Source organism: Gorilla gorilla, chromosome 1 (assembly GCF_029281585.2).
Source record: "Gorilla gorilla gorilla isolate KB3781 chromosome 1, NHGRI_mGorGor1-v2.1_pri, whole genome shotgun sequence".
Lineage (NCBI taxonomy): Eukaryota > Metazoa > Chordata > Mammalia > Primates > Hominidae > Gorilla > Gorilla gorilla.
In genome coordinates this window covers 199,527,423-199,554,413 of record NC_073224.2, presented here as the reverse complement: position 1 = coordinate 199,554,413, position 26,991 = coordinate 199,527,423, and the positions used below count along the sequence as shown (strand labels likewise).

General features: G+C 41.3%; 1 protein-coding gene across 7 annotated transcripts in view; it reads left to right on the top strand.

Annotated features, from left to right (window-relative positions):
• Positions 1 to 19,337, top strand: part of SMAP2 (small ArfGAP2) — a 49,782-nt gene extending 30,445 nt beyond the window's left edge. For 2 of the 7 annotated variants that reach the window (XM_004025536.4, XM_055392506.2), the window contains exons 2-10: positions 2,740 to 2,873; positions 4,671 to 4,756; positions 5,771 to 5,849; positions 9,026 to 9,112; positions 10,169 to 10,250; positions 11,282 to 11,391; positions 12,186 to 12,351; positions 12,790 to 13,106; positions 17,991 to 19,337. In XM_004025536.4, coding sequence (XP_004025585.1) covers positions 2,740 to 2,873; positions 4,671 to 4,756; positions 5,771 to 5,849; positions 9,026 to 9,112; positions 10,169 to 10,250; positions 11,282 to 11,391; positions 12,186 to 12,351; positions 12,790 to 13,106; positions 17,991 to 18,116 — 1,187 coding nt within the window. In that variant the 3' untranslated portion in view covers positions 18,117 to 19,337. Of the gene's footprint in view, positions 1 to 907; positions 969 to 2,739; positions 2,874 to 4,670; positions 4,757 to 5,770; positions 5,850 to 9,025; positions 9,113 to 10,168; positions 10,251 to 11,281; positions 11,392 to 12,185; positions 12,352 to 12,789; positions 13,107 to 17,681; positions 17,971 to 17,990 lie in introns of those variants that run through there. The other 5 variants (XM_019016269.3, XM_055392474.2, XM_055392500.2 and 2 more) reach the window with 5 other exon arrangements.
• The last annotated feature ends 7,654 nt before the right edge of the window (positions 19,338 to 26,991 follow it).

Below are 26,991 nucleotides of genomic sequence, written 5' to 3'. Positions count from 1 at the left end.
TGGGAGGCTGAGGTGGGAGAATCGCTTGAGGCCAGGAGTTTGAGGTTACAGTGAACCATGATCTTGCCTGTGCATTCCAGCCTGGGCGACAGAGTGAGAGACCCTGTCTGTAAAAAATAAAATGAAATAAAAGTAACTACACCATTTCCCCATGTTTTCAGCCATATAAGTAATATTTGTCTCTTTTTTCTTTTCTCTAATTTCAGAATATTTTATGGAACATGTAGTTATTCACTAATAAATCTAGTGGCTCAAAACTAAAAGAGACTGAGTATCTGGGATATAACTATCACTATATTCACTGGGAAAAGGTTTCACAAGGGATGTCAGGTAGGGATTTGGCGGGGAGAAGAGGCTGTTCTTTGGCTTTTCATGAAAATACAGTTGCCTGTATTTCTGTCCTGAGGCCTTGTCAGTGGCTTCAGAGTCACCCCAAGGCTCCAAGTCTTAGCCTTGCATTCCTCAGAAGCAAAAAGACTTTAAGTACGCTGGAGTGGGAGCTGCAACAGCGGCTTAGATGACTGGGAATTGCCTTTTCCCATCTTAAGGCCAGGAAGCAAACAGTGTAACATTTCACAGCTGACTTTTAATTTTTAATGAATGTGTTTGGCTTCTGACTTTGTTAGCAAACAAATACATCTTAACTTGTCTTATGAGTTCTAGACTCTGGAATCTAGAGCAAAGGAAAAATGCTTTAAGAAACATGAAATATTAACTTGGTGCCATTTTAAATCTTGTATAACTTAGATCTTATTGGAGTTCCTTTATGAAAACTGTAACCTAAAATGGATATACAGCATGTTAAGAAACCCCGTTTACATCAGTTTAGGGTTTTCATTTTGTGTTTGACGTGACACTCTCCCACCTGAAACAAGTGTGCGAATTGTTTTTGTGTTTATTAGATACATGGCGGACCAACTATGTAAATCCATCTAGGAATGTGAAGGGACGAAATATCTTTTTAGAAGGTAAATCGGAGCTTGTGATAGCAATGAGGTATTGGGATGAAATTTCAGGCGGAGAGCACCACCTGGTGGTGGTGAGAATGTGAGCCTTCTGTTGCAGTATTTGCGATAGTAAATAAGTGATATCTTTGTCAAAAAATTACATTCTTATTTGTAATAATCATGAATTCAAATTTCTAAAACTAATTTTCTGCCACACAATTCTAGCATTCCTTCATTAAAACTGCTGTCCAAACCTTCAGGCTGGCCAGGCACAGTGGCTCACACCTGTAATCCCAGCACTTCGGGAGGCCAAAGTGGGAGAATTGTTTGAGGACAGGAGTTCAAGACCAGCCTGGGCAACATAGTGAGACCTAGTCTCTACAGTAAATAAAAATATTAGCCAGACAGGGTGGCACACGCCTATAGTCCCAGCTACTCCAGAGGCTGAGGCAGGAGGATCGCTTGAGCCCAGGAAGACGAGGCTGCAGTGAGCTATGATCATGCCACAGCACTCCCTGTCCGGGTGACAGCGAGACTGCCTCTAAAAATAAAAATTAAAAAATTAAAAACCTGCTAACTAACCAAATAATTGTCTGTGTCCTAAAGAACTGAAGTCTTGTGCTCGTTGTTGTTCCAAGCGTAGGCCCTGTTTATGTCTGTAGAAAATCAGTGTCTTTTCACCTCTTCATTGCATCCTCTAATTTTTATGTCACACTTATTTTATGTGGTAAATTTCTGCCAAGTGGGATAGTGGAGAAGGAAGTATTTCTGATTTTTTAGTAAGTTTTTGGCAGGTTTCATATAAGTCATTTTTTTTTTCCTGGGTAAAAATTATGAAGAGGAGTATGATAATTTTTCAGAGTGATTATTAGGATGAGTAACGCTGGCAGGGGATGGGAGATTCTGTAACAGTTTTGAATTAAAATTCATATTTGAGATTTCTTTTTTGTTGCTATAAGCATCTTTATTATTTGGCAATCTTGAAACAAGATACTTCAGTAGTTGAGTACAGTAGAAACATCAGCCTAAGGGGAAAGGATCCTATTAAGTTAATGCGAATGCATATTTTATAGGCCTGGGGTTGGGGGGAAGATAAACACAGTTTCAATTACAGGTTGAGCCATGGACAAGCATGCCATATATATCTTTTTTCCTGGTAGGAAAACCGAATACAGGCCACCACTAAAAAGTGGTGAATACAGGCCCATCACCACTAAAACGTCTCTTGGGAGAGGACTGTTTATGTGAGGTGCTTGGCCAAATAGAATATGACATGGCTTTGCACTCCTGGGATTTTTCTTAATATAAGTAACAGTCTTATAACATCTGCGTTTCAACACTCATATTAGCAGACACTGTAAAAAAATTGTACCATGCACAAATGCCCACGTATTATATAATTCTTTTTATATTAAATGCCGAGAATTGGCAATCCATAGAGATAAAAAGTAGATTCATAGTTGCCAGGGGTGGGAGGAAGAGCTGGGAGAAAATGGGTAGTGCCTGCTAATGGGTTTGTGATTTCTTTTCGACTAATGAAAATGTTCTGGAATTAGATAGTAGTAATCATTGCACAACTGTGTGAATATACTAAAAACCACTGTATTGTACACTTAAATTTAAACTAAAGAAAAGCTGACACATGGAGGAATGAGCAGAGTCAATAAACAGGTGGTTATGGTAAAAATTCTTTCACTTATGTTCTAGCAGAAATGTCTGATAATCTAATGTTGTAGTTTAGGCCTTGAATGTTGTAATTTGTACTTTATTGCCCTGTTCCTGACTTTCACAGGGCCACGATGGGCCTCTTGGAACATTGGTGTGTTCATCTGCATTCGATGTGCTGGAATCCACAGGAATCTGGGGGTGCACATATCCAGGGTAAAGTCAGTTAACCTCGACCAGTGGACTCAAGAACAGATTCAGGTACTTAGCCCAAGAGTGAGTCAGCTGCTTCCATATATCTATGTAAAAGGAATTCCAGATGAATTTCAGTCAAACCTGGCACAAACCTTTATCCTGAAGATAAAGGAAAATTTAGTTGTTAAACACTTAACGTCAAATTCTTGTACCCTAACAGAAATTTTTATTCTTTCTATTTAAGATACAAGTTATTCTACCTATATTTTACCTCCTTAAAAACAGAAATAGTCTATGGTCTAGGATTCCATGGGTCCACGAAAGTATTAAGAGGGATCTTTGGGTGATTTTCTAAGACTCTTAGCATTTGCAGGTCTAAAATTTATAGTTTCAAATATTCACTTTTGGTTGGGCACGGTGGCTCATGCCTGTAATCCCAGCACTTTGTAAGGCCGAGGTGGGTGGATCACTTGAGTCTAGGAGTTCAAGACCAGCCTGGGCAACAGAGTGAGACACCTGTCTCTACAAAATAAAGAATTAAAAAATTAGCTGGGCCTGGTGGTACGTACCTGTAATCCCAGCAGTTTGGGAAGCTGAGGTGGGAGGATTGCTTGAGCCCAGAAGTTGAAGCTGTAGTTAGTCATGATCATGCCATTGCACTCTAGCCTGAGCAATAGAGTGAGAACCTGTCTCAAAAAAAATAAATAAATAAAAATTCACTTTTTGAAAAAACCTCCAAATCATAGACTTATGGAAAAATTTTATTGCTAAAATGCATACATGAATCTTTTTTTTTAGACAGAGAAAATATTTTAATGGTACATAATATTAAAATATATCCATTTTTGTAAACTCATCATTTCTGATAATATATTTTTAGACACATACAAACGTGGAATTAGATAACATTTAAAATTTCAAAAATTTTAAATAAATTTAAACATAATTAACCTTAAAAGTATATTAAATAAGACAACGTATATATTATATTTATTGTTATCATCTTTAAAAAGCTGTAACAGCTGGAATGCATACATGAATCTTGCATGCTGTTAGCTTGGTGGGCTTGGAGTGAGACTCCTAAGTTAATGAGTCTGGCTGGCCTAAGAGCTGTACCTTGATATGGCTTCATTATTTTTTATTCTCTTCCTACACTGAAACGCTTTAATTTTAATTTTTTTCTTTCTTGGGAGTAAAAGGGAAGCCCCCCGCCCCCCAAATCCAGTTGCTAAAGTTGGTAATGGAAATCAGAGGTTACTCTTAACCAGAAAATGGCTTTAGAAATTGCTTTAGATTGTATTTATAGATGTATTAAAGGTCTAAAAAGGTGAGTTACATTTTTCAGTTACACTTTACTCTGTTTTATGAAGGAAATTATAGGCCGTGGAGATATTCAGGAATTTGGAGATTTAAAAAGCTTTTGGGATTTATCCCTCACAAGTGTTAAGGAGTCTACTTAAAAGCCTAATGGGAAACACATTTATTGGAATTGATTAATAGTATAAACTCAGAATGATAACACTTATCATTGCCTGCCAAGTAGACATTTTAATTGGTAGCTGTGTATCTAAGAGTTTCAAATGAGATCTTGATTTATTACTGAATTAAATGTATCTTGGTACACAAATATTTCAGTAAAAGGAACCTATGGAGTAGGGGAAAGACAGCTTGGGGCAAATGATTGGGAAATCCTAGTAAGGTAGAGGGAATCATGAATTGGAAATCAGAATACACAAGTTTAAATGTTGGTTCTGACACTCTCTAGGTTGGTTCTTCAATTGTACAGTAGTGGAATTGGGTGAGAAGTTTTTCAGTTCTTTCTTGATCTGACGTTCCATGTTTCTACATTCTCTTTGGTCACAGTGCATGCAAGAGATGGGAAATGGAAAGGCAAACCGACTTTATGAAGCCTATCTTCCTGAGACCTTTCGGCGACCTCAGATAGACCCGTATCTTTTCTGGAGCAACTTAGAAGGCTGAGTGGTATTTTGACGCTTGGGGAGAGTCAGACAAGACTCCAGTCCTGTAATGTGACTGGGTCATCTCTATGTGGATTAGTCAGTGTCCTTGCTTGTCCTCTGTCCTGCAATCAAGGTGCACAAAAAGCACATTTATTTGTGAATGTCAGAATTGTCATACGGTGTCACTTGAAGAAGACTCACTCTGGAATTAAGACTGCAGTGATTTCACTGTGAATTCTTCCATAAAGTTACATCTCCACTAGTTTATTCTGGATCTCTGAAACTATTGTTTGATTAAAAAGAATAGTTCATTGTGCTCTGTTAACCCTGGCAGTCAGCAAAATTGCCATTCATTTTTATCATCTTTTTGTCTTGGGTGAAAGAATTAACTGTTGTTTACCAGTTTGTCAATAACCAATAACTTTCTTCCACCATCTGTTCAACAGAGGATAGCACCTAGGACACAAAACCAAATCCCTTAAAGGCAGCGCTTCTCAAAATGTAGTTTGTAGATCATCTTGTTAAGGTTCTTTTTTTTTAATGGGTTCAGGTGGAACCTGTTAAATGCAGATTTGGGCCTTGCAGAAGACCCACTGGTCAGAATTTGGCAGTGGGGCACAAGAGTTTATGTTTTTAAGGGGCACTTACGTGCCTTTGTTTGAGGCCTATTGACCTAAGTGCTTTAAAATAGACATTTGACTGCTTTACCTATATTCTAGAACAGCCACAGACAGCCTCTAATGTCAGTTTGAAGGTTAATTCCACTTGCTGCTATCATCACGCTGAAGGGAAAGCATAGGAAGTAATGATTCCCTGCTTTAACTGTGAAGGAGGCATTTTAAGGTTTTGGTCAGAGAAATTGCATATGAAGAGGCAGGAGCCATGTGGGGAAACCAGGCAAGAGGGAAGGAGGAGAACAATCGTCCGTGGAACACAATTGACCTTTTATCTTCTTGCTGTTTGAGAGGCTTGTTGGATTCATCCTTAATAAGCTTTTTGCAGAGCTGTCGAAGGATTTATTCGAGACAAATATGAGAAGAAGAAATACATGGACCGAAGTCTGGACATCAATGCCTTTAGGGTTGGTTATACATCTTTCAAGTTTTGTCCATAATAAGTAATGTGCTTATTAAATCAGGCCAGAGAACACGTTGAAGAACTGCTACCAAAACACTCCAAAACCATCTTTTAAAAAATGCAAAAGTAGACCAGGTGTGGTGGCTCATCCCCTAATCCCATCACTTTGGGAGGCTGAGGTGGGAGGATCACTTGAACCTAGAAGTTTAAGACCAGCCTGGGCAACAAAGAAAGACCCCCATCTCTACAAAAAATTTAAAAATTAGCCAGGCATGGTGGTATACATGCCTGTAATAACCAGCTACTTGGGAGGCTGAGGTGGGAGGATTACGTGAGCCAGGGAGGTTGAGGCTGCAGTGAGCCGTGATTGCACCACTTCACTCCAGTCTAGGCATTGGAGTTTGACCCTGTCTCAATATAAATTTTTAAGCAAAAGTAAAAAGTGCCAGTTACTGAGTCAAGACCATGAGGCAGAAACAAACTTCTGCCTATCAGTGAATTCTTGCCTTAATCTGTAGTTAGAAGGTGTTAGTGATGATTCCCAGTTTTGAATTATTTCTTGGGATGGACATGTTGCATATACTAGATCAAATAAAACAGTATATGTGTATATGTACTACAGATATATCTATCTACATAGATATATACACACATATATACTTTTTTCCTGTAAATGAAATCAACAAAAGTAGGTGTAATTAAATCACCAGAGTTTCCTTCAGTTTGACCAATGTATATTTCCAGCATTACCTACTGATAACCAGTGTGTTGGTGGACTGATTGCCAATGGGACCCTTGTTTCTGAGAAGGGTTTCAGAGGGAGACTGACTACCAGTTGCCAAGAACGCATTCCATCCTAGGCATGTTTAGAATCTGCAATACAGTATATGATAACTAGGACAAATATAATACACGGGGACAGACAGCATGGTTTCTGAAAGAGGAAAATATGCCTAACTAATGACAGCTAATGGAGAACCAATAGATATGACTATTTAGACCTTTAAATAACCTTTCACAAGATTCTACAGAAAATTATCTTAGGAATAATTGGCTATTTATCTAGTCACAGAAGTATTGAGAGTAAGGGATTCTCCACTTCCAGCGCAGGTCCTACCTATCTATCATCTATTCTAGTTATGTAATAATGATATAATAGCCAGTGAAATCACTGTTTGCACTGAGCTCCAAGCCCTTCTGGGTAATTAAAAGTTAAGCTAATTGGAATCCACTTCAGGCTGATCTTATGAAGCTGTGTGAAAGGGGCATTAACTGGTAGGTGAATTTCAACACAGGCAAGTAAGTGTAAGGTAATACATATAGTTAGGTAAAAATGATTCCTTCTCAACTTTGTATGAAGGACTCTTACCTTGCAGTTATCCAGAAAAGGGACTTGTCAGTATCATATCTGTGCCAAGAAAGAACCCAGTGTGCAGCTGCAACTTGCATGGCATCATTAAAAACAATTTAGAACCCAAGCATACACATTTCGTTTTATTTGTAGAAAGCTGTGGTCTGTCTGCCCAGCTCTGTTCATTGTGCCTAAAGATATGAACTCAGATGAGGTCAGAAAAGGGTATCTGAGATAATTCAGATGACGAAGGAGTAGAGTTGCTATTTGTACACAGCTATTGTGGAAACAGCAGCTCTGCCCTCAGGGTATTCATGATTACGTTGCTGGTATACTGTACCCATGAAAGCAAGTCCGGTTACCGGATGTTTTTCTTAGGAAGGAAATAACCTCCCATTTACCAAAAAGCTATTTCAGAATTTGTTATTTAATGTACTTAGATTTTTTCATATTTTGTGAAGATTTTTATGCCAATAATTAGTATTTGCTAAGTGAAGATGTTTAATATCAAGTGAAAAGAAACTGGCTTTGTTAAAAACTATTCTTTTTATAATGGACAGATAGAACATTTTTAACTTAAATGAAATGTCTGTGTTAAAGACATACACTTTGTATGAAAAAAACAGCTGCATGTATTGATTATAAAATTATTTTAGAGAAAATGAAAATTAAAGTGAAATATCCATACATACTCTCACTCTTTGCTAATAATTATCTTCTTGGTGTGTTCCCCTTTTTTTCTATATAGTTTCTTTTTGGAGGCATAATTATAATACAGTTATGTAGACTTCTCCTGCCTTCATTCCACCTAACATATATTTCTGTGTTGCTTATATAGTGTTTATAATTTTTAATTGTTGCATCATCTTTCAGTGAGTAGCTAAATCACTGAAAGTAATAATTTATTTTACCATTTCCCTTCTGTGGCATAAATGTTATTTAAGTTTGTTTTAGCATAAATAATTCTGGGGTGAACTTGGTGCATTTAACCTTTTTCATATTTTGGACTATTTTCATAAGATACATTACAAGATATGGTATCATCTAGGTCAAAGGATTTCAACATTTGTCTCTGCCAATATACTTTCCAGAATTTGTACCATTTTACTCTCTCTTCTCAGCATTGTATAAGAGTACTGGTTTCACTTCATCCCTCCCACCATTATAGAAAGATCTTTCTCCCTGCATAAAGTGCATTTTAAATTGCATTTTTTATCACTGGCAAGACCAAGCATGTTTTTCATATGTAAGCTATACTCTGTATTCTTAAGGTTACTTTGTGGTTTTGTTTTACATTTAGATGTTTATTTGATTTTAAAACTTAATTTTTGTTCTTCTAATCTGTAAACTTGAAATTAAGGTTTATTTTCTGACTGTTAAAAAAATGAATATTGAGAGGACCTATGATTGAATTTATGATATCACAAAGGACATAAGCTGAGTAAGATGAACTTATTCACTAGTATACCGACATGAGGGGAGACCTCTCAAAGCATGGGCAAATTAAATTTGGGGCACAGATGGGCAGCATACTGGTAAAATGTTTTAGCGTCTGTACATAGCCTCGACTGCAAATGTCAACAGTCATGAGTGGGTTAGGAGGGCGGGCGCCTAAGGTGTTTGGAAGATGCCTCGTACAGCATTGAGGCTAATGTGGAAGAGGTCAACTCTCCTGCTCCACACCAAGACACCGCCCCCCAAGCTTGTCAGACACTTACGTCAGAATCAATAGGGATTGGAGGTGTCCTTTTCGGACACTTGGAATTATCATTTATCCAACTATTAGTCACCTTGGGCCCTGTGTTCTTTGTCTTGTTAAATCATTATAGAAAGAAAAAGATGACAAGTGGAAAAGAGGGAGCGAACCAGTTCCAGAAAAAAAATTGGAACCTGTTGTTTTTGAGAAGGTGAAAATGGTAAGTTGGGAAGTATTTGCACTGTATGGACAGCCTCAGGTATGTGTATATTTGTGAAAGGGAAAGTAGGAGGTCTCGTGGTGAGTACCATTGCACCATCACAGCTGGGGCTAAAGGGTTCTGCGTCTGGATTGGACTGCCTGCTGTCATTTCTGCTCTCTCATTACCAGTTGCTGCCTAAATCTGCTCTGTAAGGGCTTCTCTTTGGGGCCAGATGAGAACTCAGGAAAGGCATCTGTTCTATCTAAGCAAGAGGCACATTCCGAGCCAGAATGCCAAGGCTGAGGGACACCATCTGAGCAGATGCTATTTCCACATTAGTCCTTCTCTTGTTAGACCTTCTGTATCCCATTTTCTGATTTCAATGAAGAACAGTCCAGAAGTGAGGCCATATTAGTCCATTTTAAATGATCCCTTCTTATGTTCTTGCTTTGTCATGTTGAAACAGACACCCTTCTTTTTCCACAGGACATATTGTGGCTGTAGTAGTAGAATCTCTAATATAAAAACTTGGAATCTTGGGAGAGAGGACTTTACTTACTATTGCTTAAGGAAGAATCTTTTATCATCGTTCTGAATCACATTGTCTGTGGACACAATCACTAGTGATACTGGCAGAGTGAATTAGGTAATCTTTAAACCAACCTCCCTTTTGGTGTTAAAGTAAAAGGTTTTCTAACCACTGGGAGATTTGTTGGCTCTTGGCTCTTGTACCATCAGATACCTACCTTTATTCTTGGCTTTTCCTGGGACCAAAAACTGCTGCTTCTGTTGGATCCCCTGTTCTGTGGTTGTCTTGGTTTCAGAAAGATCTGTCTCTTTAGGACGCCAGACAATCACAGGCGATATCTTTGTTTTTCACTTTAGGTTTGGTTTATGCACTTCTGCCTCCTGACTTGATTCTTTCACCTAATACTTCCTGAGTTTTGTTTCTTTGGTAACTCTCTTTGAATAACAGCAGCCCTACCCACAAGAACACCGTGGCTTTACAGTGGAGATGGGAAAAGAATTCAAAACCACCTGCTTATTTCTTTCTATAACATATTTTCACCTTAGCCACAGAAAAAAGAAGACCCACAGCTACCTCGGAAAAGCTCCCCGAAATCCACAGCGCCTGTCATGGATTTGTTGGGCCTTGGTAAGAGTTGGACTTTTCAGCTTCCATGTTCTTACAAATTTTGATAAATTCTCAGTGACCCTGGAAGATAGGTAGAGATGGGGTTCTCCAGTTTTGTCTTCATTGCTAAGACTGTTCTCTCACATTCTTCCTGATCTGTTTTACATCTGAGCAGTTGCTCTAAGGAAGTGTTTACTGTGACACTTTTCAGAGCGACAGTGTGGTGTAGTGGTTAAGAGCATGGCCTTTGGAGCCAGTGTCGCTCTGTGTTACTTACTGTCTGTGTGACCATGGGTAGTTTACTTAACCTCTGAATGTTGCTTTCCTAATCCGTGCAGTGAGAATAAGTCTCTACTTCAAAGGTGTTGTTGGAAGGATTAAATGAGATAATGCCTCTAAAGCTCTTAGCCCCATGCCTGGCACATACTGAGCCCTCCATAAATGTTTGCAGTTTTGCTAAACAGCACCTTTGAGCCTCATGTCAATTCCCTGTACTCCACTCCCTGCCCCCATTCCTTTCATTTTTCAGATGCAACCTGTTTCTGAGATGGCCTGTGGTCATTTTTCTCCAAACCTTTGAAATCCTGAACTAGTGATTCTGCCCTTTCAGAAAGAAAGCCTGTTGTCTGCCTTTCACAGCACTGATGGTTGCACTTTGTTTCCATCCGCTTCTGCTGATTGAGGTTATTGGCTACTTAGGCTTCTAATTTTTGTACCTTTCCTTGCTCTCTGAAAATGAACCCTCCTCCATACCTTGCCCTTCAAATAGCCAGAAGGGAGCCAGCCAGCCCCCCACTGTGGTGCTGAAGTACCCTTCAGGCCTGGGCGTCTGCTGCCCTGTGCCTGATAGCTGGGCTACAGGCTTCCCCAGAGCACTCTGGGAATGTGGGGTGAAGCCTCTTTTGAGAAGCCCCGTCCATGCTAGATGGTTCCAGAAGTCTAGATTTCTAGGTCCATGAGCTTATGGGCCACCTTTGCTTTTTGTCTAGAATAGAAGGAAGGCATGGGCTTAATAAGCAGTGCTGCATCTTAACTTCGATCTCTCTTTCTAGATGCTCCTGTAGCCTGCTCCATTGCAAATAGTAAGACCAGCAATACCCTAGAGAAGGATTTAGATCTGTTGGCCTCTGTTCCATCCCCTTCTTCTTCGGGTTCCAGAAAGGTGAGTCTTGTGGGCTCCTCGGGATTAAAGAACATTCTGAAATGGGTGATTTTGATATCTTAATCATGGAACCACGTCATGCTTCCTTGGTGGAGTTGGACTTTGGTTTTCTTGATTCTTCATTCTTCCCTTAACATTGTGTCATTTCTGTCACAGTCTAAGATTGCTGTTCATGCCATTTTTTCTACTGCTCAAAAAGGGTGGGCCGTTTGAGTTGCCTCTCTGGAAAGTGTGTGATACTGTGAAGGCTGATACTTGAGGCTAGCTCCTCGGCCTGAGTTACTGCCAGAAAATTGTAGGTAGGAAAGACTTGAAACCTTTAATGGCTACCATTCGTGAAATGCCTGCTATGTCTCAGGCACAGTGTGAGGTGGTTTTTATATATCATTTTGTATATTTCATTAATAATTTCACTCCTTCACCACAAACCTGCAAAGTGGAAATTTTACAGATGTGGAGACATTAGTTCGTAAAAGTTATGTGACTAGCCTGTGGTTATGCTAGTAAATGGCTACACTGGGGTCTAAACTCAGTTCCCTCTGCCGCATCATTTCTGGGTTGTTTTGTTTGTTTGTTCCTACCAAATCACATGTTTTGGTGAAAGGAAAGAATTGTAACAGAGCTTAATTATCAGGTGTGTTCAGATAGTTGAATGGTAAAAATGTTAGGAAGCTATTAACTTGAGCCATGAATTCTTATTGCAGATGTTAGGAGCAGCAGAGAGGGAAGGGAGACCCTTAAAGAGACCCCCATGAGAACCATTTCAATTCTCCCCCTGCCCTCTTTGCCCTAAGGTTGTAGGTTCCATGCCAACTGCAGGGAGTGCCGGCTCTGTTCCTGAAAACCTGAACCTGTTTCCGGAGCCAGGGAGCAAATCAGAAGAAATAGGCAAGAAACAGCTCTCTAAAGACTCCATTCTTTCACTGTATGGATCCCAGACGCCTCAAATGCCTACTCAAGGTAGATTTCATGGGTGTCACGGCCATGTGCCAGATAGAGACATGAGGGCTTCCATGCAGGAATTATTTATTGTGACAGAGGACAGTTGCTTTAGGGGCCAGGATGTCATACACCAAACAAACCTGAACATGACCAACGTATCAGCAGATAGAAATTAATGTAACTCAGAGTCATACTTCTGTGGAGTCTGGGGTCACAATTCGGTGAAGTCTAGCTCAAGGTCTGGATCTGGACCCTAAAGGGAAAATGGCTCGGTCAGCAGCCCATTGGTAAGCTATAGCAGGCCTCGTAGGGACTCTAACTACTTTGCTGTGTAAAGAGCATTGTGAGTAGAGTAATCCTGAGAAATTCCGGCTGGAAAGGGGTAGCCAGGGAGAGTTCCGGCTGACTTTATGTTTTTCCCTCTTTAACAGACCTGTATGTGTGTTTTCTTGGCAGCAATGTTCATGGCTCCCGCTCAGATGGCATATCCCACAGCCTACCCCAGCTTCCCCGGGGTTACACCTCCTAACAGCATAATGGGGAGCATGATGCCTCCACCAGTAGGCATGGTTGCTCAGCCAGGAGCTTCTGGGATGGTTGCCCCCATGGCCATGCCTGCAGGCTATATGGGTGGCATGCAGGCATCAATGATGGGTGTGCCGAATGGAATGATGACCACCCAGCAGGCTGGCTACATGGCAGGCATGGCAGCTATGCCCCAGACTGTGTATGGGGTCCAGCCAGCTCAGCAGCTGCAGTGGAACCTTACTCAGGTAAGCTACCCCATTTTACTTGCAGCAAGAGTTTTGAGCCTTCCTCAAGTTTTTCTCACTTTGTACCTCTCCACTATCCTTTGAATCCTTTCCATGTAGATGAGATAATGTAAGAGACATTGTTAGGTTTGCTTTTTTTTTTTCTTTTTTTTTTTCCTAGAAGGTCTGTCTAAAGTCAGACTTTCTGAGGAGTTCTGGGCTCCTGTAGAATAAGCCCAACTGCCTAAATCTGAATCTCTCCACACATTCTCAAAAGCAAAAACAAACACACAAAGAAACCCTGTACAAACAATGAATGCAGATATTCTCACAACAATCTCATTTGGTAGACAGAATACTGCAAGGTTCAAATGGCATGGCAATGGGCATATAAACACCAAATCCAGCGGAGCCAGCATCACAGAGGAGACTGTAAAAAGAGAAGATGGAGCAGGGGCCTAGCAATAATACCACAGATAAAGTAACCCCCCAGAAGGAGAAGGACCTACCCTCATCAAAGACGTACTGAGAACAGGTCTGAGATGTGGTAGATTAGAACTCTGTTTACTTGGAGGATCAAAAATAAGAGACTTCAGATATATAGGAGTATAGGTAGTAACCTTGGGAAAGCATTGCTTCTCGGGGGGATGGGCATGGCCTAAAAGGAGGAGGTACCCTTTAGAGGACTGGTGGCGAAGGGAAAGAAAGACATGAGAAATGGGAATGAGAATCACAAAATCAAATATACACCTTCTTCCCTCTTCCAAAATAACCACTTCACTAATAAAAGATGGTGCTCTTAATCTAAGAAATTTAGTAAGCCTCCCCAAACCTTCACACCTATTATTGCTGATTGAGAAAAAAATAAGACCTTACAAAATGAACCAAACATGGCAGCTGACATTTGTACACAACTACTACAAGAAGAAAATAGAAAATGAAAATCGAAACATTTCACGTAATGAATATTCTCCCTCAAAAAACAGTCATGAAGCAGAAGAAAATTGTTACACAATCTACCAACCTGAATTAAATGTCCTTAAACATTTGCAGATAAGACAAAACACCTTAAATCAGAAATTCAAAAACTTAAAGCCAAAATGGATAAAAAACTGCATGCTGTGAGATGAAAGTTTACTAAACTCAGAAAAGAAATTGAAGAAAAAGCCAAAATTTTCATATAAAGACTCAATTACAAGTTAGCTAAAGAACAATAGATTGAGCTGAAAATATATTCGGCATTGAGGAAAGGCATGAAACAGCTAAGAGAATGAAAACTAAATATAGAAAGGAGTAAAAAGAATCAGATGGAAATTAATATGGAAGTTAGGCAAAGAAAACTTACATATATTTGGAGATGTCCAAAGAAATAAAGACAAAATAAATAAAATATGGGACAGTATTAATGTGTTTAACATCAGAAGACATTCTAGAAATAAAAGACTTGGATATAATGTGGAAAGAGCCCACTGTGTATCTGGGAAAATTGACCCAGAACAGTCAACTTTAAAACATATCCCAGCAAATCTACAGACTTTAAAGAACATTCAAAATGTTTAGGGGTCCAACCTTTTCCATACCTCCTACCCACAAAAATCTGTTACTTAGAACAAACAAAAAATACCCAGGTTGACATCAGACTTCCTAGTAGCAAAATACAAAAAGAATAACAAGGAGAGTAGTATTTTAAAGACATTCAAGTGTATGCAAGACACAACAAGCATTTTACAACCAAGCCAGCCAAGCTATCCTTCAGGTATCAAGGCTGTAAAAAATAAATATGCAAGAACTCAGAGAATATCACACTTACAAGACTTTCCTGGGGAATCTAACAGAAGATAAGCTTCATCCACCTAAGAGATGACTGGGGTCATTTTCATTTTTGGCAAAAGAACTGATGGTGAGAATTGAATGTTTAATTGAGAATCTAAGACTAAAACAAAGGTGGTGACAAGGGTTGCAGAATATACATTATATTCTGACAAACAAATACAACTGAAAATGAAGGAGGAGGGAGAAAAGTTGAATAATAAATATTGTATGGGAAATAAGTAGAAATCGAAGGATGTAATAAGCTGACAAACCAAATCATGGAAGCTTGAATAAGGAAAAAGGAGACCAAGGACATTGCTAAAAAGTATTACTATAAAGGTAATCACTAGAACAAACACGTGAAATGTTCTGAATACCAAGATAATTTTCTTCCTTTCTTTTTTTTTTTTTTTTTTTTTGAGACAGAGTCTCACTCTGTCACCCAGGCTGGAGTGCAGTGGCACAATCTCGGCTCACTGCAACCTCTGCCTCCTGGGTTCAAGTGATTCTCCTGCGTCAGCCTCCCGAGTAGCTGGGATTACAGGCACCCACCACCACACCCGGTTAATTTTTTTTGTATTTTTTAGTAGAGACGGGGTTTCACCATGTTGGCCAGGCTAGTCTCAAACTCCTGACCCCAGGTGATCCACCCGCCTTGGCCTCCCAAAGTGCTGGGATTACAGGCATGAGCCACTGCGCCCAGCTGAGAATTTTTAAAAGCAGACTACAAAGTGCAGCAAATACAATAAACACAGTAAAAATCTAATATGATGGAATTGAGACCAAACATACCAGTCATATCAGTAGGCAACTCTTCTATCAAAAGAAAATGATGTTCAAATTGGCTCACAAAGCAACACTAGTTTTGCACTAGGTACAAAGAAATACAAAGTGATTTAATATGAAAACCAAGAGACAGGCAAAGGAACCCCAGAGAGGTGATATGGTGCATGTGTACTGCACATGTGCATGTATAGCTATCTTTATCAGGATTATACTTATTTATAAGAAGTACTTTTATGTTTTTGTTTCTCTGTGGTCCAAAATAATTTATGTAGCTCTGGTCTTTGAAGGTTTTGTGGAATTCCCATGTGAAGTTTGTGGGCACTATTGCGTTTTTTGTAGCAAATCTTTGATACTTTTCTCTGTTTCTTCTATGGAAGTCAATTTTGGAAAACTGTATTTACCTAGATTTTCCATTTCGCCAAGGTTTTCAAATTTATCAAAAGTTATGCCTAGCAGTCTCATTAATTTTTTTCAAAGAACCAGGATTTCGATTTATTGGTGCTACATTTTTCTGTTTTCTACCTCAATTTCCATAGGCTTTCTATGGGTTTACTTTGTTATTTTCTAGCTTTCATAGTGGAGATTTTAATTCACTTACTTTCATTGTTTCGTTTTTATTTATATAAGTAATGGAATGCTATAAGTCTGATGGGAATATGTCAGAGGGATGCATGAGCCGACTTCCAGTGGCTCTGACTGGCCAAATGTGAGACAATTTGAACATCAAAAAGAGTAACAACAGTAATGGATTATGACACACTGAATGGAAGAAACAAAACAAAACCATGAGTCCACGGTGATATTTTTTAAAAACCAGGTGTGGAATGGAGGGAGGAAAAGCCTTCTTTACAGAAGAATGACAGTAATTGTAAAAAGAGCAAAGGATTGACACATTTGCAAAGAAATGCCCTTCAGATTATTTATTAATTATAATGAAAGAAATATAGCCACTACCTCAGCCAAGTGATCAAACATAAAATTACTGACAGAGGAACAAAGTAATGTCATATGCTTCCTGATATTTTGTACTAAGAAAGACATGTGTCACCTCCGTAGAATCTTGCCAAAAATATTGAACCTGGATCCAATTATGAGAAAACATGAGATGAATCCAAATTGAGGGGTATGCTACAAAATAACTGTCCTGGGTTCTTAAAAATGTCAGTGTCAGGAAGAAATGGAAGGAAGTGTTAGGGAAACTGTTCTAGATTAAAGGAGACTACAGAGATCTGAAAATGAAATGCCATGTACATTAGAATATTGTGTTAATGTTAAAATTCTTGAGCGTGTTCATTGTTTTGTGGTTCTGTTAAAGTGTTCATTCTTATGAGGTGCCTCCTGACTTAGGAATGAAATGTCGTGATAGCTGTGGCTTTTTTTTTTTTTTAATCTGCAACTTTTGATACTCATCAAAAAAATGTAAGTTTTTTAATAGGGAGGGACAGAAAATATGGCAAATGTTAACAGTTGGTGAATTTAAGGAAGAAGATACATGGGTTTTATTGTACTGTTGTTTCAACTTTTATGTCAGTTTGAAATTTACTTTAAAAGTTGGTACAAGAAAATAATAGTTTCTCCTAAAGAAAAATAACTTATATAGAAAATGTACTAGGCTGAGGAAATTCAAGGCATTTTTCTCCATAAAGTATTTTTCTGTTCACTGCTAGGGGCCAGTCTTTCCATCAGATTCATGAAGGACCCCCGCCCCATCCTGCCCCAGGCCTTATTCCACTGACTGTTTTCTCCCAGCTCCTTCCCTTCTTATACACTGAAGACACATTAGTCTTCCCCCGCCCCCCAACCACCGCCTTTGTTCATTCTGAACAGTCCAGTTCCTTTTTTTCCCCCTTCTGCAAATGAGCGAGCCTGCTCAAGTGCTTTCCCTGACACTGACAGTAATAGCTGTGCTGAAGATGAGGCGGGAGCACTGGGGAGGGGGCTTTCCTTTCAGCTTTTAGGATTGGCCAGGCAAGTTAACAATAGGCCCCTTCTATTTAGGATGAGGGACTGGAAAGGAAAAAGAGAGGAACTCATGCTGATTTTCTGTCGACTAGATCCAGATGCCAGGATGCCTTCTTTCCCTCCCTGAGCTTCAGTCTCCGTCAGCATTGCACTTCCAAAAAGTCATTCACGTATGTGGCCTTGAAATGATCTGACTGCTAAGGTCCAGGGTTTACTGTCCATAATAGAGTTTCCCTTTGTCTCATTCTCCCCACCCTGGCAGAGAAAGGGACTCCCACCCTGCCTTTTGCACTAATTGGCAGAATGCCCACAGCCTGGTCTGAAAGTCTCCTCTCTCCCTTTCAGATGACCCAGCAGATGGCTGGGATGAACTTCTATGGAGCCAATGGCATGATGAACTATGGACAGTCAATGAGTGGCGGAAATGGACAGGCAGCAAATCAGACTCTCAGTCCTCAGATGTGGAAATAAAAACAAAACACCTGTATGGCTGCCATTCTCTTCAGCCCTCGCTCTCCCCTTTCCACAGCCTCCACCCCTGACCCCCATCCTCTTTTCCTACCTCTCTGTTTGGTTTAGAAATTGCTCAATAAGTCATTTGGGGTTTGGCATCCTGGCCAGCCACTTCCCAAACGTGAAGACCTCTCTGTTGCTTTATGTTGTACATGCCCCATAGCCATCCCAACGTCCTCCCCAGTCCTCTCCTGGCACCAGCACCTTAGAAGTTGTTGGCAGAAGGCACTTAAACTGTGGGAGAAATGTGCACACCTTTGAGTCCCTTCCCTCAAGGTTAAAGCTCCTGTCAGACTCTCAGAAGGGTCTGTGGGTGTTGTATATTAGGCAAACAGGGGAAAGCTTAGAGGTCCTTCTGTATGTGTTAATAAGCTGTTTCTAAGTGTTTAAATTTGAAAAGCATCATGTTCTCATGATTTATGGGAATGAAGCAAGTACTGAAATCAAATTAAATACTCCCTGGGTCCTGGGTCAGTTTGACCCTAGCCCTGGGGTGAGGCAAGCCCCCTCCTATGAGGATGAGCAAAAATACTACTCTCTTCGCCCTGAGTTGCTTTCTGGATCTGGGGCTTCAGGACTTGCTGCTTCAGTCAGCCTTTATTAGCACCAAAGACTTTATGAAGATCCCACACACAGACACACATCCCTTCCCGCCTCCCACCTGCCTTCAGTAGGATCTGGCTCTGTGGCTGGAGGACCAACCCCTATAGTGGGAATGCAGAGCTTAACGTGTACTGCTTGTGTGTGTGCGTGAGTGTGTGTGTGTGTATGAGTGTGTGTTCCGCCTCCCACCCTCTCCCCATCTGCTCTGGGTATTTTTGTTTTTGTTTAGTTTCAGGCTTACAACAGAGAGGAATTAATTTATCAGCAGCCTAAAACTGTTGTGTTTTTCTTATGGTTTAAAAAACCCCATGTCATTGATAACTCCCTTTCTCCCTTCCCTTCTCCCGGTCTGCTGATCACTCTTTCATGCCTGTGTATCCAGGGTGCTCTGTTTCCCCACCGTTCCCAGGTGTATGAGGCAGAGGGCCGGGACAGCTTTCCTCTCAGTCATTGTTCACCCCACTTGAAAATTCAGACAAGAAAACTTTGCTTAAAAGATTTCATGTGTGGGAACCACAGTTCCTGGCTGCCTTTCTCCTGTGTATGTGTAAATTCCTTAATAAATATTGCAGGGAAGGACTGTTTGCTTGGCCATTACTGTGCGTCACTCTTGGAGTAGGGTGCGTTACACTTAGGTTTTCTGTTTTCCAAAGGCAATTGTTTCACTTCCTGTATTTTAGAAAATTCTGTACTTCTCATACCCAAGGGTGAGGCCCAGGCTCCAGCAGTCAGAAAGGGGGCCTCTCTCCACTGGCGTCTAGAGCTGTGAGCTGAGAGAACTCCAGAGATCAGCACCTGCTAGAGTCACAGAGCATCAGAGCAGCATGCTTTCCCCCCACAGGTGGAGAAACTGAGACACGGAGAAAGGACATGGTTGGCAAATGTCCACTAGAGAACCCTGGGCAGAGCTGGCAGTAGCCTCCAAGTGTCTGGATTTCCAGCCCCTTGTTCTTTCCCTATACCATGGCAATTAAGTAGTGAGTTGAAATTCCTCTCTGCCAAGAGAGCAGTAGCTTTGGCTGGTAAAGGTAACTCACCCCTCTCTGAGCTATCAGAACTGGACCTTCCGTATCAGTGTCAGGAATTAGGACACTCAATCCTGGGGGCAGTACGAAATACAAAAGGCCGAAGACCATCTTTAGTGCGTTTCCTTCTCCCTTTGACTCCTTTTCTGCTCTCAACAAATGTGATCATTGGACCCTTCCTCCCTTCTTTCCTTTGAGTACACCCTTTGAGTCCTTAAAGATGTAAGTGGGAGGACAGCACAGTGACTAGGAAAGTTGGCTCTGGGTCAGGCTGCCAGTGTTCCTATCCCTTCCTACGCTGGGACCTGAGCAAATTACTGAACTCCTGTGTCCAGGTAAAATGGGGACAATGGTAATACTTAGGATAGTAAGAAGCAGTTCCTGTGGTATATTTAGCACACTACTGGGCACTTAGTAAGCACTCAGATATTAGCAGGTATTACGTGCCAGATCTGTGTTAGGCAGTAGCTCATTTGACAAACATTTAATAAGTGTCAGTAATGTGCCAAACACTGTTTTAGGCTCTAGAGACAAAGCAGTGAATAAAAACTGTCCAATCTCATAGGATAGTGTGGTAGGAGAAATGCATAATAAACAAATAGATTTAATTCAGACAGTATAAGACAAGGGGAGAGAGTGGGCATGGGGCCATTTGGATGGAGTGGTCAGGAGAAGGTTACATTTGGACTGAGACGTAAATAAGCAGCCAGTCCGTAGAGATCTGGAAAGAGTTGGAAATAGTTTGGGGGCATCAGTTTGGGAATCATGAGGGTACGGGTGTTATGTAAAGCCATGAGACCGGTTGAAGTCACTTGAGAAAATAGAAGAGAACTGAGTCTTGGAACCCATCAGCATTTAGAGTTTGGGAAGGATAAACAGATTAATCTGAGATAGTTTCTGCTTTTAAGAAGCTCATGGTCTCATGGGGCAGCAAATTTATAATTTCTTTTTTTCGTTTTGTTTTTGAGACAGGGTCTCGCTCTGTCGCCCAAGCTGGAGTGCAGTGGTGTGATCATGGCTCACTGCAGCCTTGACCTCCTGGGCTTAAGCTATCCTCCAACTTCAGCCTCCCCAAGTAGCTGGGGCCAAAGGCGTGCACCACCACACTGGGCTAATTTTTTTTGGAGAGACAGGGTCTCCCTATGTTGCCCAAGCTGGTCTCAAGCTCCTGGGCTCAAGTGATCCTCCCACATCGTCCTCCCATAGTGCTGGGATTACAGGCATGAGCCACTGTGTCCGGCCTGTAATTTCCTATGCAGGTGGATTATGGGAGCTGAGGTGAGGGGGGACTTAGCCCAGTCAGGAAAACTTCCTGAAGAGAGTGGCACTTGAGCTGAGCCTTAAAGGGAGAAGTAACAGTTAACCAGTGAATTGGTGTGGAGAAGAATATTCCAGACAAATAGTGTTATGTGAATAAAGATACAGAAACCTACAAGAGCATGGAACATTTTGGGAGGCACAAACATATGTCTAGGGTATGATGTGAGTGTGGTGTGCTGTGGGAGAGGTGGAGCTGGACCAGGTCAGGGGCCTTTCCACACCCTATGAAGGAGTTTAGCCTGAAGTATGAGTGGTGGAGAGACTTGGTAGGTTTGAGTTTTAGGTAGCTCACTCTTGCATCACTGTGAACAGCACGTTTGAGGAAGCAAGACCAGAGCTAGGGAACCAGAGATGGGAAGAGCTGACCTAGGGCCGTGGTGGCAGGGGTAGGGGAGAATGGAGGGGCTTAGAATAGCAGTTAATGACTGATCATGAGGCATGTGAGATGCTAAAAGGTGTTCCACAGAAATGCTAAAATAAGCGTGGAAAAGACTGTTATATCACCTCATATCTAGAATATAATATCTACATAGTAATCTCTTTGAAAAGTCTTGTAGTAGACTTTTTTTCGTAGTTTTCCAGCACTTACCAACACTTATTTTACCACGGAGTCAATTTTTCTGGTATATCTAATAACCATAGAATACTATTTGTGGGAAAAGCAACCAGAAGAATACTTTAGGACAGGAGTGTCCTATCTTTTGGCTTCCCTGGGCCACATTGGAAGAAGAACTGTCTTGGGCCACACATAAAATACTGATAAAATGTGATATCTGATGAGCTAAAAAAAAAAAAATCATAATTTTTTTGTTGTTTGTTTTGTTTGCCTGTTTTGTAGAGATGGAGTCTCACTCTGTCACCCAGGCTGTCTCTTGGCTCACAGCAACCTCTGCCTGCCGGGTTCAAGCAATTCTGCCTCAGCCTCCCGAGTAGCTGAGACTACAGGTGCATGCCGCCACACCCGGCTAATTTCTTTTGTATTTTAGTAGAGACGGGGTTTCACCGTGTTGCACAGGCTGATCTTGAACTCCTGAGCTCAGGTAATCCGCCCACCTCAGCCACCCAAGGTGCTAGGATTACAGGTGGGAGCCACCACGCCTGGCCCTCATAATGTTTTACGAATTTGTGTTGGTCCTCATTCAAAGCCATCCTGGGCCGAATGCGGACTGTGGGCCGAGGGCTAGACAAGGTGCTTTAGGAGGTAGAGTTGAGAGGTGTCAGTATTGGACAAGATGTGGGATGGAGAGGGAGGAAGCAGTCAAATCTCCCATGTTTCTAGATTATGTCAAAGAATTTACAGAAGGAAGAGAAGCTGGCTTTTCTCTCTAGGAGGGAAGAAGTAGATAATTAGGAGTTTGGTTTTAGGCTTGTTGAAATTGGATTACCTGTGTTATATCCAGGTCTGGTTTACCAGCTGGAAATTGGATTTAAGTGTCTGAAGTTCAAGGAAGAGGTCAGGCTGGAGAAATTAATTTGTGAGTTAGCCCATGGGGTGGTAATTGATACCATAGGAGATGGATGGGAATCACATAGGGTGGGTTTGTAAAATAACAGCAGTGGGCTGGGACAATTTGTGGGGAAATATTTATTTTTAATAGAAGCTAAGGAGGAAAGGCCCAAGAAGGAGAGGAGATGGAACAGGGATGAGGAGGAATAGTCAGAAAGTTATGCAAAACAAAACAAAACTCTAGGAAAGTACAATGTCAAGGAACCCTAGGCACTATAATATCTAGAAAAAGGGATGATCACAAACATCAAATCAGCAGGAAAATCTAGTGAGATAAGGATTGGTAAAAGGACTACTGAATTCAGCATTTGGAAACTGTAAACTTCAGTTGGAGTGGTAGTGCCAGAAACCAGATTATAGCGAGTTGAAGGGTGAATTGAAGCAGTTGTAAAGTAGAGAAACAGGCTCTGTAAAATTAAATATACCTGGTAAGATTTAAGGGTTACCCTTAAGAGTAGAAATAGAGCCGGGCGCGGTGGCTCACTCCTGTAATCCCAGCAGTTTGGGAGGCCGAGGCAGGCAGATCATGAGGTCAGGAGATCGAGAAGATCCTGGCTAACACGGTGAAACACGTCTCTACTAAGAATACAAAAAATTAGCCGGGTGTGGTGGCGGGCACCTGCAGTTCTAGCTACTCAGGAGGCTGAGGCAGGAGAATGGCGTGAACCCAGGAGGCGGAGCTTGCAGTGAGCCGAGATCACACCACTGCACTCCAGCCTGGGAGACAGTGAGACTCCGTCTCAAAAAATAAATAAATAAATAAAAATTAAAAAAAAAAGAATAGAAATAGAGTATGTAAATTCCAAACCAATAAAGAGGAAAAAATTAGAATAAGAAAATGCAAATAAGCAAAAATATCAACCATCTTCCTATCCCCCAAGAAAAAGGCAGGGTTAAGAATGTATTTGTTTTAAAAAAAAAAAAAAAGCTCAGGAAAGTGGACCAAACTTAACTGAAAAGTCATATGATTGAAACAAGTCTAAATACAAAAAATGCAATGTAGATGGAATAAATACAGTTGGATTACTGACATTGTCAGATTGCCGGGTGTGGTGGTCACGCCTGTAATCCCAGCATTTTGGGAGACCAAGGCGGGTGGATCATGAAGTCAGAGGTTTGAGACCATCCTGGCCAAGATGGTGAAACCCCGTCTCTACTAAAAATACAAAAATTAGCCGGGTGTGGTGGCAGGTACCTGTAGTCCCAGCTACTCGGGAGTCCGAGACAGGAGAATTGCTGGAACCCGGGAGACGGAGGTTGCAGTGAGCCGAGATCACGCCATTGCACTCCAGCCTGGGCAACAAGAGCGAAACTCCTTCATAAATAAATAAATAAATAAATAAATAAATAAATAAATAAATGTAAACAAATAAAAAAGGCCTGGTCTGTAATCCCAGCACTTTGGGAGGCCGAGGCGGGCAGATCATGAGGTCAAGAGATTGAGAACATCCTGGCTATGGCCAACATGGTGAAACCCCATCTCTACAAAAATTATGAAAATTAGCTGGGCGCGATGGTTCGCGCCTGTAGTCCCAGCTACTCAGGATGCTGAGGCAGGAGAATCGCTTGAACCTGGGAGGCGGAGGTTGCAGTGAGCCGATATCACCCCACTGCACTCCGGCATGGTGAAAAAAAAAAGGCTGGGCACGGTGGCTCAAACCTGTAATCCCAGCACTTTGGGAGGCAGAGGCAGGCAGATCATGAGGTCGAGAGATCCAGACCATGCTGGCCAACATGGTCAAACCCTGTTGGGTTTCCAAGATTGTCATGGCTAGTCTAGGTCCTTTGTATTTCCATAATACATTTTTGAATCGGCTTTTCTTTTTTCTTTTTTTTTTTTTTTTGAGACACAAAATTTTTTTTGAGACTCTGTCTCAAAAAAAAAACCACAAAAATTAGCTGGGCGGGGTGGCGTGCACCTGTAGTCCCAGTTACTCGGGAGGCTGAGGCAGGAGAATCACTTGAACCTGGGAAGCAGAGGTTGCAGTGAGCCAAGATCTCGCCACTGCACTCCAGCCTGGGTGACAGAGTGAGACTCTGTCTCCAAATAAAATACAATAATAAAATAAAATAAAACAAAATCCATTCCTAGCCGGGTGCAGTGGTTCACATCTGTAATCCCAGCACTTTGAGGGGCTGAGGCAGGCCGATCACTTGAGTCTTAGGAGTTTGAGACCAGCCTGGGCATCGTGGCAAAAACTGTTCTCTACAGAAAATTAGCTGAGTGTGGTAGCGTGTGCCTGTGGTCCCAGCTCCTTGGGAGGCTAAGGTGGGAGGATTGTTTGAGCCCAGAGGTCGAGGCCGCAGTGAGCCGGGATCTCCCCACTGCATTCCAGCCTGAGTGACAGAGTGAGACCCTATCTCAAATAAAATAAAATAAAATAAAATAGAATAAAATCCATTCCTTCTGGCATCTCAGACTTTTCTTTAAGATCACTTTCCTTCACCTGAAGTATATCCTTTGGAAGTTTCTTTAGTGAAGGTCTCTTTGAGTCATTCCTGAAGTACTAAAAATACAAGAATAGGAAATGTTTAAAATATAGGAATGGAACAAGCAAGATCAGGCAAATGCTAACCAAAAGTAAATGGGGATCCTTTATATCATTTATATTTATATTTTCAAAATAGACTTTCAGACAAAAAGCATTACAGGTTGAGCATCTTAGCCTGAAAATGCAAAATCCGAAATGCTCAAAATATCAGCACTGACACGACACCACAAGCGAAAAATACCACAACTGACCTCATGTGATGGGGTCACAATCAAAACTTTGTTTCATGCACAAAATTATTTAAAACATTGTATAAAATTACCTTCAGTCTATTAGTATAGGGTGTATATGAAATAAATGAATTTTATATTTAGACTTGGGTCCTGTTCCCAAGATATCTCATTATGTTTATATAAATATTCCTAAATATGAAAAAATCCAAAATCTGAAACACTTCTGGTTCCAAGCATTTTGGATAAGGGGTACTCATCCTGTAATAGAAAGAGGACAGAACTATATGTAGTAATAAAAGGTTCATTTCACAAGGAAAATATTACCATTCTAAACCAGTATACATTCTTAAAGCCTCAAAGTACAAATTTATAGAACTTCATGGAAAAAGAATCCATCATCAGTGTGTGAAAATTCTCCACCAATCTGTGTGTGTGTGTGTGTGTGTGTGTGTGTATGTTCGTATGTGTGTGTGGAAATTGAAAAGCTGATTCCTTGCTGGGCGCAGTGGCTCACATCTGTAATCCCAGCACTTTGGGAGTCCAAGGCAGGCGGATCACGAGGTCAGGAGTTCGAGACCAGTCTGGCCAACATAGTGAAACCCCGTCTCTACTAAAAATACAAAAAAGTAGCCGGGTGTGGTGGTGTGTGCGTGTAATCCCAGCTACTCGGGCGCCTGAGGCAGGAGAATCGCGTGAACCCAGGAGGCGGAGGTTGCAGTGAGCTGAGATAGTGCCACTGCACTCCAGCCTGGGCAACAGAACGAGACTCTGTCTCAAAAAAAAAAAAAAGCTGATTCCAAAATGTATGTGGAAATACAAAGGACCTAGACTAGCCATGACAATCTTGGAAAAAGAAAGAAAAAATTTGGGCCAGGCATGGTGGCTCACACCTGTAATCCCAGCACTTTGGGAGGCTGAGGCGGGTGGTTCACCTGAGGTCAGGAGTTCAAGACCAGCCTGACCAACATGGAGAAAGCCCGTCTCTACTAAAAATACAAAATTAGCTGGGCGTGGTGGCACATGCCTGTAATCCCAGCTACTCGGGAGGCTGAGGCAGGAGAATGGCTTGAACCCGGGAGATGGAGGTTGTGGTGAGCCAAGATGGTGCCATTGCACTCCAGCCTGGGCAACAAGAGCGAAACTCCGTCTCAAAATAAATAAATAAATAAATAAATTTGAAGGGATTACACTACCAGATTTTAAGATTTCTTATGCAACTACAGTAATTAAGACAGTGTGGAATCAGTGCAGGATAGACATATAAACTGCTGGAATAGAATACAGGACCCAGAAACAGCCCCAGGCACATATTGATTTATGAAGGTGGCAATGCAATGCAGTGGATTAAGGGTAGTCTTTTAAAGGACGGACACTGGGACGTTAGAGAAAAAGTGAAAGTTGACCCCTACCTCATACCATAACAGTAAATGAATTCTAGGCCGGGCACAGTGGCTCACGCCTGTAATCGCAGCACTCTGGGAGTCCAAGGAAGGTGGATCACTTGAAGCCAGGAATTAGAGACCAGCCTGGCCAACACGGTGAAACCGCATCTCTACTAAAAATACAAAAATTAGCCAGGCGTGATAGCACGTGCCTGTTATCCCGGCTACTCAGGAAGCTGAGGCAAGAGGATCGTTTGTACCCAGGAAGCAG